This window comes from Muntiacus reevesi, chromosome 2 (assembly GCF_963930625.1).
Source record: "Muntiacus reevesi chromosome 2, mMunRee1.1, whole genome shotgun sequence".
Lineage (NCBI taxonomy): Eukaryota > Metazoa > Chordata > Mammalia > Artiodactyla > Cervidae > Muntiacus > Muntiacus reevesi.
Window position 1 is genome coordinate 67,875,735 of NC_089250.1, and position 12,701 is coordinate 67,888,435.

The window sequence follows — 12,701 nt, forward strand, 5'->3', positions numbered from 1 at the left end:
TCTTAATTCCCCAACCAGGGATTGAACCTGCACCCCTGCAGTGAAAGCACAGATTCTTAACCATTGGACATCCAGGGAAGTCACAACCTTACATAAATAATTTGATTTAATTTGAAGTAAAATTATTTAAGGTCACTTAAAATTTTCTACATCTCAGTTTCTTCATCTGTAAAAAACTTCATCTTCTCAGTTTACCAAGATCACAGGTCTCAAGTCAGTGAACATGTTTGAAGCTCTTACTCATTGACTTATGTTGCCTTCTTACAGACCCCATAGTTAGGTGACTTTCCCCCAAGGTTATACAGTCACCGGTAGAACAAGAATTTGAATCAGATCTTCTTCACTCTGTTGAACCAGTCTGCTTCCTTCAGGGATTGTTTCCAACATGCTGTGCTTGTCTGTGATGTCGCTGATTGTCATTAGGGTTTAACCATGATATTTTGTTCTAACAGCATCATTCTTGAACTTTTTTTTTTTTTTTTGGCTGTGCTGAGCGACTTGTGAGATACTAGTTTCCCTACCAGGGATCAAACCCAGGTCCTTGGCAGGGGAAGTGTGAAGTCCTAACCACTGGACTGCTGGGAAATTCCCATTCTTGAACTTATTTAACAAAGTGTTTTATAGGCTTGGCTTCCTTTTTCATGTAATTTGTATATGTGTCTGGTTTCCCTGTGAGGAGTAAACTCTTCATGTTATACCTCATTTGATGCTCTTCTAGCTACTTGGGACTGGTTCTGTACCTGGTTTCCAAACCGGCAGTTTCACTGTCCTACCATTAGGCCAGCTTTCAGGTACTTTGTAACAGTTGTATCAAATTTTGCTGGATTTATTTGATACTGAAGTTTCTTATTCCTAGGTGTTTTGTTTCTCTTCTGTCTAAGCAGAGGATTAGGACTGTAAAGCTACAAGCAGTAGGAGTGTTTCTATATCTTTTTAAAGAAACTGCTTTTGGGACACATGGCTTTAGGCAAATTAAATATAACTCTGGGATTTTAATTTCTTACAAATACAGATAAGAATCAACTCTAGCATTTCCTAGCTAGCAGGAAGTATATCTCACTTAATTTTGCTCAAACATGAGATCAGTTTTTCAATAACAACAACAACAATAATGACAATAATAGATTGTCTACTTTCATGGCTCATCTGCCAAGAATGTGCTGTCTGTCCTCAGCCATGCTGATTCCCTCTTCGCCTTCAGTGAGACTCAGCTCAAGCACTGCCTCCTCCGTGAGTGCTCAGCTGTGTTCACCTCATTGCCACCCCATGGACTGTACCCACCAGGCTCCTTTGTCTGTGGAATTTTCTAGGCAAGAATGCTGGAGTGGGTTGCTATTTCCTTCCCCAACCCAGGGGTTGAACACGCACCTCCTGCTTCAGCAGGCAGGTCTTTACCACTGAGCAACTTGGGAAACCCTTCCTCCTCCAGAAAATCTGTGTTAGATATCTCTCTGCCCTCTTGGATCCTAAGCTTTTTATTTCTGTTCTTGAGTGGAATCAGACTGTTTCTCCTCAGTATATAACTTTTCACTTGGAAACAAAGGAGGCAGGTAACCCAGATTCATTATTTTTATTCTTAATACTATTTTTCAAAATGCCCATAATCCTACTGCCATACTACTCTTTCTGAGAAATAACAGCAGGGCAGAAAAGTTGAAAATTCTGCCATCATGTAAGAGCCAGAGGTAATGGCACATGTCTCATGTACCGACATTTAGGAAAATGTCTATTACCTTTTTAAATGTAGGAACATCATGATGCAATATAAACACTGTTGCTTTAAGGTCATTTGACATTTGAGATTTTGGGATGAAGGAAAGAAATTTTAATCCATTCCAGCAAGTCTAAAATTAAAAGTTTCTTCTCTACTGACCTAATTTGCTCTGCCTTCACGTATACATAGACCAGCATGAGTTTTCTACCTTCAAAGTATATCTTCAGGCTACATTCCTAGATATGGCTTGCTGGGTCAAAAGATGTATGCGTGCATGCTAAGTCACTTCAGGCATGTCTGACTCTTTGTGATCCTGTGTAGGACTGTAGCCTGCCAGGCTCCTCTGTCCATGGGATTCTCCAGCAAGAATACTGGAGTGGGTTGCCATCCTCCTCCAGAGGATCTTTCTGACCCAGGGATTAAACCCACACCTTTTATGTCTCCTGGACTGGGAGGCGAGTTCTTTACCACTGGCACCACCTGGGAAGCCCAGGATCAAAAGTTAGTATGTATTAATAAGTTAGTTCTGCTGAATATTACCAGATTCCCCCTCTATGGGGGTTATATGAATCATATGCACTTTTTCAGAGATGGTAAGAAGCAAAAATGTGTATTAGATTTGGTAAAATCAGTACTGCTCAGAGTTGTGAAAACTGGAGATAATACATAAACATACTACCTTGTGCAGAATGCACCCTTAGAAAGAGATAACTAAAATGGGGCTATTTTCTTAGTGTACGAGTAGTGAGAAATGAGGCAGTTTGAGTGCTCCAGCAGGTCATAGTGCTCCTTTTCTCTTGTTTGCTTTCGGCTGTGTTGGGTTCCTGTCTTGATTATCTTCCTGCATTTTAAACCCCTTGAGGGCAGAACGTCTTGATGAGTCTAGAGGAGGATGTTTTGGATTAAAGGATACATTTAAAATGGTTGTAAACTGAATTAATCCTCAGAGTCTAATTCTGAATCGAGTAGTAGAAGGTTGTTGGTTTTTTGCTGTTTGATTTTACACGTTATCCATCGAGTCATTTTGTAGTGGTCAGATCAGTTCAGTCGCTGAGTCGTGTCCAACTCTTTGCAACCCAATGGACTGCAGCATGCCAGGCTTCCCTGTCCATCACCAACTCCCGGAGACTACTCAAACTCCTGTCAGTTGAGTTGGTGATGCCATCCAACCATCTCATCCTCTGTCATCCCCTTCTCGCGCCTTCAGTCTTTCCCAGCATCAGGGTCTTTTCCAGTGAGTCAATTCTTCACATCAGGTGGCCAAAGTATTGGAGTTTAAGCTTCAGCATCAGTCCTTTCCATGAATATTCAGGACTGATTTCCTTTAGGATGGACTGGTTGGATCTTCTTGCTGTCCAAGGGACTCTCAAGAGTCTCCTCCAACACCACAGTTCAAAAGCATCAAGTCTTTGGTGCTCAGCTTTCTTTATAGTCCAACTCTCACATCCATACATGACTACTGGAAAAACCATAGCTTTGACTAGACGGACCTTTGTTGGCAAAGTGATGTCTCTGCTTTTTAATATGCTCTCTTAAGTTTGGTCATAACTTTTCTTCCAAGGAGTAAGCGTCTTTTAATTTCATGGCTGCAGTCACCATCTGCAGTGATTTTGGAGCCACCAAAAGCAAAGTCTCTCATTGTTTCTATTGTTTCCTCATCTATTTGTCATGAAGTGATGGGACCAGATGCCTTGATGATAGTTTTCTGAATATTGAGTTTTAAGCCAACTTTTTCACTCTCCTCTTTCACTTTCATTAAGAGGCTCTTTAGTTCTTCTTCACTTTCTGCCATAAGTGTGGTGTCACCTGCACATCTGAGGTTATTGATATTTCTCCCAGCAATCTTGATCCCAGTTTGTGCTTCATCCAGCCCAGTATTTTGCATGATGTACTCTGCGTAAGTTAGATAAGCAGGGTGACAATATACAGCCTTGATATATTCCTTTCCCTTTGGAACCAGTCTGTTGTTCCATGTCCAGTTCTAACCTGTTGCTTCTTGACCTGCATACAGATTTCTCAGGAGGCAGGTCAGGTGGTCTGGTATTCCCATCTCTTTCAGAATTTTCCACAGTTTGTTGTGATCCACACAGTCAAAGGCTTTGGCCTAGTCAATAAAGCAGAAGTAGATGTTTTTCTGGAACACTCTTGCTTTTTCGATGATCCAGCAGATGTTGGCAATTTGATCTCTGGTTCCTCTGCCTTTTCTGAATCCAGCTTACACATCTGGAAGTTTGTAGTGATATCTAGCAACTATTCCTGCAACTGGGGAAGATACAGATGCTTAACCTCTTTTGTCATTTGGAAGCCTCTTTACCTCAGAACATTGTTGACCTTAGGAACACCTTAGATAACTGTAACAAAAGATGTTGATTCCTGTTCTCTTGATTTGTTTACATATCTATCCTTAAGATAAAGTGAAAGGAATTAGTTGTTAATGTCTTCTGTCTTCTCCAGGATTTCAGTGGTCTTCCTCCTGTGTCTTCATCTTAAATATTTGAATTCCAGGATTTGAAACATTTGTTATTAGGAGGGTGAATGAGGTGTTCTGATGATTTAATATGCAATGGCTTGTGCCTTTCATTTCTGTTAGTCAAAATCAACACAATTCTTGCTGCGTTTAACAGGTGCTTAAAGTGGCAAGATCCTTTCTACAAAACATTTTTAATAATATCTATTCTTAGATGAACTCCAGTTAAGGGAAAGAGTATGTACTAAAAGTAATCTTCAAATCCATTATTGTGCTGTCTACAAACATTTTCTCCATGGGGGACATACATCATTGTGCCCTTATTGGCATCAGTTTTTACTTACTGGCTTCTCTTCTGTCCAGCATTTTTAAATGTCCCACTGTTACCTTAAATACAATAGGACTTGAGTTAGTTTCATCATTTCTTCAGTCTTTTTGTTTTCCACATTTTTGTTCTGCACAGGTTGCCTGTGTCTTCTTCTAAGGCACCTTGTTCTAACCACCTTGACTTAAAGTCTTTGAATCTTCTTTGACTCTTCTGCATTTATTGATCACACATCCCATGAATTCCTAGAACTGAATTCTACTTCCATTTTTTTCAACATACTTTTACATTTTTTTCTCATCCTCTTTGCTATCACTTTTTTCTAGATTGCCTCAAAAACACTAGCTAGTTGTTTTGCTTTTACTTTTACCTTCTACCCACACTGCCCTTCAGTTAATCTTCCTTATGTATGGCTTTCATTTTGTTCCTTTTCTGCTTGAAGTGGCTCCTTGTCATCCTGAGAGTAGGACACCCTGACTCTTGGGTTAATTTTATCAAGCTTTATCTCTTATTGCTCCTTAACACAAATCCTCTCTTGGACTAGGCTAGTCTTCTCCTTGCCTTACCCTTATATAATAAGAAAAAAATAGGGTATTGGAAGGGACAAATAAGTGTTAAAAATAAGTGTTTAACTTTTTATTCTGAAGTTTCAAGCCTATCTAAGTAGAGTAATACAACGAGCTGCCATGTGTCTTACCTGCCTCTTCAATAACTATTAACATCAACCTCTTGCCCGTCTTGTTTTATCTATCCCTATATCCCCCCATTGGGGGGGGAGGGGCGGCTGACAGTATTTTAAAGCTAGTTGCAGACATCATTCACCTGGAAGTATTTCTGTATGCATCTGTAAAAACTATCTATCAGTTTACCTAGTGCAGATCTACTCTGTGATGGTTTCCCTGTCCATTGGTTATTTAGGCTTGTTTACACACTTTTGTTGTTCAGATCAACTAATTCTATTCTGCCTCCCTATCATTTCTTCTCTGAAGGTCCAGCCTACCCTGTAGAACTATACTACAGCTATTAGGATATTTAAAGACATCGACATATGTTATTTTTGATACCTGTCACAGCACACATAGCACAATTTGAACATATAGTAGACATGTGATAACTTTTAAATAGGGACACTTGGGGTTCAGATCTTTGACCTAGGTTTTATTTGCACTGGTGGAATTTTCAGCTACAACTTTTAAGTTTTTTACCAGACATTTTGGTTTTATGTTTTTAGATTAGCAATAGCTTTGAAAGAATTGGGGATTTGGCTTTAAAAATCAGCTTTGAGGTTTTGCACACTTAAAACAATAATGTTTTTGGCAGACTGGTTATCTAAAACCTACCTGGAATTATTTTCAATTTATCTTTTACTTAGTTTTCTTTTTCTTTAAAGCTTTTTAGTGAGTTAATAATACTACTTTTTCCTTGTGCACACCACTATTTGTCAAAATAAGGTTTTAAAGCCTGGTAATTTTTTTAACTTCTATTTTTTATTATGAAAGTGACTCATCTTTGTTGGAGAAAAAGGCAAAGTATACACACAAAAACTCAAGTTACTCATAAATTTACTACCCAGACTACTTTTAACATTTGGTGTCTGTCTTCTAGTCTTTTTCAGACATTTTTATGTGTGTGTATACACAGAATAATTTAAAAAAAAATTGTGTCGCTGCCATAGCCTTGGGCCATAATAGCAGATGCTCGTGTTCTGTTGTTTGTTTGTTAAATCTGGCCTGTAAACAAAGTCAGTGAACCAGGCTTCATTCTGGTTGTAGTGCTAGTGACATGGTTTGTCAGTTGTTGTTGTTATTTTAACTGTAAGTACTTGTTGGGGGCAGAAGAAATCAGGGTATTAATTATTATCAGGTAAATGGGGCTAACAGCTTTGTATCAGATTGACAGCATTTTAAAATTTTGAACTTGAGATTTTCAGAAGTTGATGGGTTCTCTATGCTATGTGGAAGATTGGGTTCTGATACCACATGCTTTTATTTTCCCATCTCGGTGAGATGAGAGTTTCTTATAGCTAGGGTAATGGTCATACAAATTCTGTTTCTCTAGGGCCTAGCACGGAATAGATATTTAACAGATTATGCCAAATGTGACTTATTTTTGCTGTGAGCAAGGAGTGGTGTAGAACACACATGTTGTCTGTACATTGTTGTTAGTTGTCTGTTGTTATTAAGCATGTTATCTCAAAATTTAGCACCTTAAATAACAAACATCTGTTTTCTCACACAGTTTGTGTGAACCAGGAATCCAGAAAGAGCTTAGCTGGGTGGTTTTGGTTCAGAGTCTGAGTTGGCAGTCATCTGGAGGTTTAACTTAGAGGACCCACTTCCAAGGTGGTTCATTCACATAACTATTAGCAGGAAGTTTCACTTCCTCACCAGATAGGCCTCTCCACAGGGCTGCTTGAGTGTCCTAACAGTGTGGCAACTGTCTTTGCCCAGGGCAAGGAGAAAGATCCTATGCCTTTGATGGCCTGCCCACTGATATTTCCACTTTATCCTGTTTTTAGGGGTGAGTTACTACGTCTAGCCCATACTTAAGGAGAATGAAATTAGGCCACAACTTGAAAGGAGGAGTATCAAAGAATCTGTTGGACATATTTTAAAACTACCACATGCGTTGAATACATAAACTTCCAATTGATTGACAGTCAACATTAAGGTGACCTGACTCCAGTGAGCTGCATTTTTAATATGCCCTTGGATTAATTCTGATACACTAAAATTTGAGTCACTGACCTAAAAAGGTAGAAAGAGATAACCATGTTCATGGATCAAAGGACACAGTGTTTTGATGTAACGTCTCTGCAAGGTGTCCTGTGAACACAAACTCCTAGCTGGCTTTGTTTTTCTTTAGGAAATCAACCAACTAAATCTAAAATTCATATGGAAATACAGAAGACAGAATAGCCAAAACAATTTTGAGACGGTACAAAGATAAAGTACTTATATTATCTGCTCTCAAAATTACTATGGAAAAAAAGCTCTTCTTTGAAGTTTTAGGAGTTAATATACTCTCTGTTGGGGTCTAGTAACAGATCTACAATTTTGTGGTCACTTCATTTCCAGTTAAGAGGCCCATGGCAGTTCAATGGGGAAAAGGCAGTCTTTAAAAAAACAAAAACAAAAAATGGTGCTGTATGTCATTATAGATTTAAAAAATGTTCCCTGCCTCTTACCTCTGTATAAAACTCCTAGAAAGAATGTTCACAATACTCATGTCTAACCAAAAAATTGTAATGCATGATATATAAAGTACTCGTGGTGGTGTTGGTGTAGTTGATAAGTTGTGTCCAACTCTTTTGCAGCCCCACAGACTGTCGCCCACCAGGCTCTTCTGTCCATGGTATTTCCCAGGCAAGAATACTGGAGTGGATTGCCATTTTCTTTTCCAGGGGATTTTCCTGACCCAGGGATCAGACCCTCATCTCCTGCATTGCAGGGGGATTCTTTACTGCTGAGCCACCAGGGATTCAAATAAAGAACACAGTAATAAGGCAAACAAGTTTTTTTAAGTGGAGAAAAGACTTGAAGAGATACTTTACCAAAGAAGATATGAGTGGCCAGTCTGCATATGAAAAGATGCCCATCATTTAATCAGTAAGCTGGATTAAAACAACAGTGAGATACCACTACATACCTGCTAGAATAGCTAAAATTAGACTGATTTTATTAGATGTTGGTGAGAATTTGCAGTAGTTGGAACTCCATTGTTCGTGGGACTGTATAATGGTATAATCATTTTGCTGTACAGTTTAGCAGTTTCCTGTAAAATAAAACATACACTTACAGGTGACCCTGTAACTTCATCATTAAGTATATACCCAAGAGAAATTAAAACATGTCTATACAAGGACTTGTATGTGAAAGTTCATAGCAGATTTATTCATAAAAAAGCCAGTGCCTGAAAATAGCTCAAATGTACCTCAGCAGGTGAATGGATAAGTAAATTGCAGTGTATCCCAACAATGTATTACCATTCCAGTAAAATCTAACCAACTACTGATATATTCAACAACATGGTTGAATGACAAAAATATGTTGAGTGAAAGAAATCAGACCCCAAAGAGGATATCCTGTAGTTCCATTTATATGAAACTAGAAATTTAGATAAATCTAATCTATTGCACTAGCGGATCAGTGGTTGCTTCAGGCTGGAGGTAAAAATAGGGATTGACTAGGAGTGGGCACAAAGGAGACTTCCAGAGATGATGGAAATGTTCTAAATTTTGATTATGGTAGGGATTATGTCTGTGAATATGTCTGCTGGATTTACTACTCTGTATCTTTGAAATGTATCTTGCTCTGTGGAAATTATACTTCTTTAAGTTGATTTAAAAACTTGTATCTCTTAAGGTTTGGATTTTCCACAAGTTACATAGATAACCATCTGATCTTGAGAGGTGGTGTTCAAGATTTATCCTTTGAATCGTTTATGGCTTAGTTTTCCTGGTACCAGGTCTAGGGAGAAGAACGCCAAACTGTTACCTTCTTTTACAGTAGAATTGGCTCCCTCTTCTCTTCGTGCTTATTTTTGACATATCTTGGTTTTAGAGGTAGGGTAATGGGATGCCTTGTCTGGGCTGGCTTGTGAAGTCTTTTTCTCCAATGGAATATGCTATTATAGATGGCTACCATGCCATTTAAGTCCTGTCATTGTGCTTCTTGACCAGCTCATCAAGGTAGATGGGCAGGAGATAGCGCATGACTCCTCATAACTGACTCATCTCTTATGGTTGCAGATTCTCATAAACACAAAGATAAGCATAAAGATCGAGAACACCGGCATAAAGAGCACAAGAAGGACAAGGAGAAAGACCGAGAGAAGTCCAAGCACAGCAACAGGTAAGGGCTGAACCATCAGGCTCCTCGCCGTTCAGGCCCCTCCTCCTCGTTCAGGCCCCTCCTCCTCGTTCAGGCCCCTCCTCCTTGTTCAGGCCCCTCCTCCTCGTTCAGGCCCCTCCCCATTCAGGCCCCGCCTCCTCGTTCAGGCCCCTCCCCGTTCAGGTCCCTCCCCGTTCAGGCCCCTCGTTGTTCAGGTCCCTCATTCAGGTCCATCATCGTTCAGGTCCCTCCTCATTCAGGTCCCTCGTCATTCAAATAGGCTTGGCTTACTTGGAATAGGCCTGAACTTGAACCACAGGTAAATACTTGGATGGCCTTGATAATTCATGCCTTACTGGGGTTGCCATTGTTCATTCAGATCAGAATGTCCAAAGCAAGTATGGTAAATTGTTAACACAGGATGGCGTTTCATCAAGTGTCCAGAGAACTTGCTTTGATAAAAGGTGACTGGATTGGAAACTTGATAGATATAGATTGATATTTTTCTTCTTTCTGTACTTTAAAGGGTTTAAGTTTAAAAATTCTTAACTTAGGCTTCCATGGTCTATTAGTCCCTGAAATCATATACAAAAGGTTGGGTATATGAGATATTCCTGAAGAGACCATTCCTAGCTTTCATCAGTTTACCAGAGGGCTTCAGTTCTCACAAAAGCCAGTGATCACCAGTGTAAATGAAACTCAGAGGTGTTGCCCTCTGGGATCCAAGAGGGATCAGAAAGATGTTTTCTTGTTCATTTTGCCTCCTTTTTTTGGTGTAGGTGGCAGGTGGTTAAGCCCAAAGACAGGGTATCTTTAGGTGTAGGACTACTTATTGAAAATGAGGACTTAAACTTCCATTTTGAGTTAAAGGCAGTTGTTGGGGGAGAGCCATATGATATTCCCATAATTGTCTAAATTTTGTGGGAGGGAACTTAAAGCTCAAGTGCCTTCAACCTAGAGTCTCTTAGAACTACTTCATTAGGTCGGCTTATTGTCTATAGACAAAATATATTTAACATAAATACATGGTCAAAAGTTTTTCTCCAGTGTATACAAAAATCTACAAGTAAATAAAAATGAGACAGATAATCCAGCAGAAAAATTCATGAGAGGATGGAGCAAGCTCTTCACAAAAGAAGATGTCCAAATGACCAGTGGAAACGCTGGAAGGTGCTCAACATCATTCATCAGGGAGTGCTCGCTTAGGCAGCACATATACTAAAATTGGAACGATACAGGGAAGATTAGCATGGCCCATGTACAAGGTTGACACGCAAATTTGTGAAGCATTCCATATTTTTATGCCTTATCAACCCTAATATTAACTGATAGCATTTCTTTCCACTAAAATTCCAAAATATAAATAGGTTCACAGGAATATGTGCTATTGTATGAACACAAGACCAGTTTAAGAATTTAAGAAAGAATAAAATGTACCAACATAACAAAATAAAAAAAAAAACATTCATTCATCAGGGAAATGCAACTTCAATATAATATCCTACGCAATGTAATAATAGCTAATTATTAAAATAATGCTAATTCTAAGACCTTCAAATGGTGTGAAACAGTCCCATGTCTGATGGGACTCTAAATTGTTGAATCATTTCTCGAAACTACTTAGCTGTGTCTTCTAAAATTAACATATGTATACCTTGTAACCTAAGAATTCCATTCCCAAGTATATTCGCATCAGAAATGTGTGTATATGGGCACCAAAGGGCAGGTGAAAAGCTATTTAGAGCTGCATTGTTTTTAATAACCCCAAAGTAAAAATCTCCCAAATGCCCGTTAGTAGTAAAATGGATAAAGTGTGGTATATTCATATTATATCTTAGGATAGTATATATAAATAAATATGAAAGTAATAAACATAGGTGAATTCCACAAACCTATTTTGAATGAAGAAAGCTAGCCAAAAAATACATAGTGTATGCTTCAATTTGTTTGAGACTGAAAAACAGAAAAATTAAATCAAGACCTTTAGAATCCAGGGTCATAGTTATCTTTGGTGAGGAAGGAAAGGTATCGGTTATAAAATGGTATGAGGGGTACTTCTGGGGTGGTATCAGTGGTATTTTTCTTGACTTTTGTGGCAGTCACATTGTAGCTTCATTTTGTGATAACTCTTTGAACTCTGCATTCTATATTTATATGCTACTTTTATTTTTAAAAGTTATTAAAAATAAGGCTTATCATGGAAAAGGCATGATAAAGTGAATTCTTTCTGTCTTTTTATAATCATTAAAAAATTTTAAGTGAAAATTTTAAGGGAAGAAGTCTTTATGAATCATTAAAATAACCAGATTAATTTTCTGTAGTGAGGATGTTTCTTCAGGAATCATCTACCACTACTGTGGTCTTTCCCCACAACTTGCTCATTTCTTATCACTTGATTATCTAGTTTCCATTAGTCCAGTAAATTTAGTCTTAGTACTAATAGTTGAATCCAGTTCACATGCACCTTTTCTTCAGTTTGTAGTCATCTACCTAATATTAATATCTATGTAGATTTGAGAGCAAAGATTATTGCCAGGAATAAAGAAGTTCATTTCATAATGATAAAGAAAGGGACTAGTAATCAAGAGGACGTAACAGTTACAAAGCTTCCCTGGTGGCTCCGCCTGCCAGTGCAAGAGAGGCAGGTTCACTCTTCTGCCTCAGGAAGAGCCTTGGAGTAGGAAATGGCAACCCACTCCAGTATTATTGTCTGGAAAATCCATGAACAGAGGAGCCGTGCAGACTATAGAGTCCATGGGTTCACAAAGAATTGGGACACGAATGAACAGTAGCAAAGAGTATGAAGTTATAAATGTTAATATAATCAGTTATAACTGATATCAGAGTCTCAAAATAGATGAAGTGAAAACTGTTAGAATTGCAAAGAGAAATAATACTTATAGTTAGATTTTGCTACCTCTTTCTCAATTGATGGGAGAATCATCAAGGATATAGAAGACTTTAAACATCATCAACGAGCCTGATTTAATTGACATTTATAGAATATTATACACGGCAGTAAAATACACATGGAACATTCGCCAAGGTACACCATGTTCTGGGCTGAGGCCTTGAAACTAACTTCCCCTGGCTTTCCACTTTTCATCTTCTCATTCTAGATTGCAGAATGATTCTCTAAGTCTGGCTGTCTTTCTCTGCTGCATCTCTTGTGATTCACCCTTCTTTCACCTTCCACTTCTAGTCTCCCTTAACTGCTTTTCTGTTCCTCAAAACACAGAGTGTCTTCTGAATACCTCTAGGTTTTCAAATATGCTGTTACTGGTTCTGGAAGACTCTGTTGCCCTCCTAATAACATTCTTTTAGTTGCAGCTTAGAGTTCTTCTTTCGGGTATCTTTTCTGCC

At 38.6% G+C, this 12,701-nt stretch overlaps 1 protein-coding gene and 1 non-coding gene across 2 annotated transcripts in view; both read left to right on the forward strand.

Moving 5' to 3' along the window:
• TOP1 (DNA topoisomerase I) overlaps positions 1-12,701 on the forward strand; it is an 85,759-nt gene that overhangs the window by 22,886 nt on the left and 50,172 nt on the right. Inside the window, exon 3 of the mRNA XM_065922019.1 lies at positions 9,257-9,359. Coding sequence (XP_065778091.1) covers positions 9,257-9,359 — 103 coding nt within the window. The remainder of the gene's footprint in view (positions 1-9,256; positions 9,360-12,701) is intronic.
• Positions 10,533-10,639, forward strand: LOC136162064 (U6 spliceosomal RNA). The gene has a single exon (XR_010661914.1). It is a non-coding gene; the product is annotated as a U6 spliceosomal RNA (small nuclear RNA).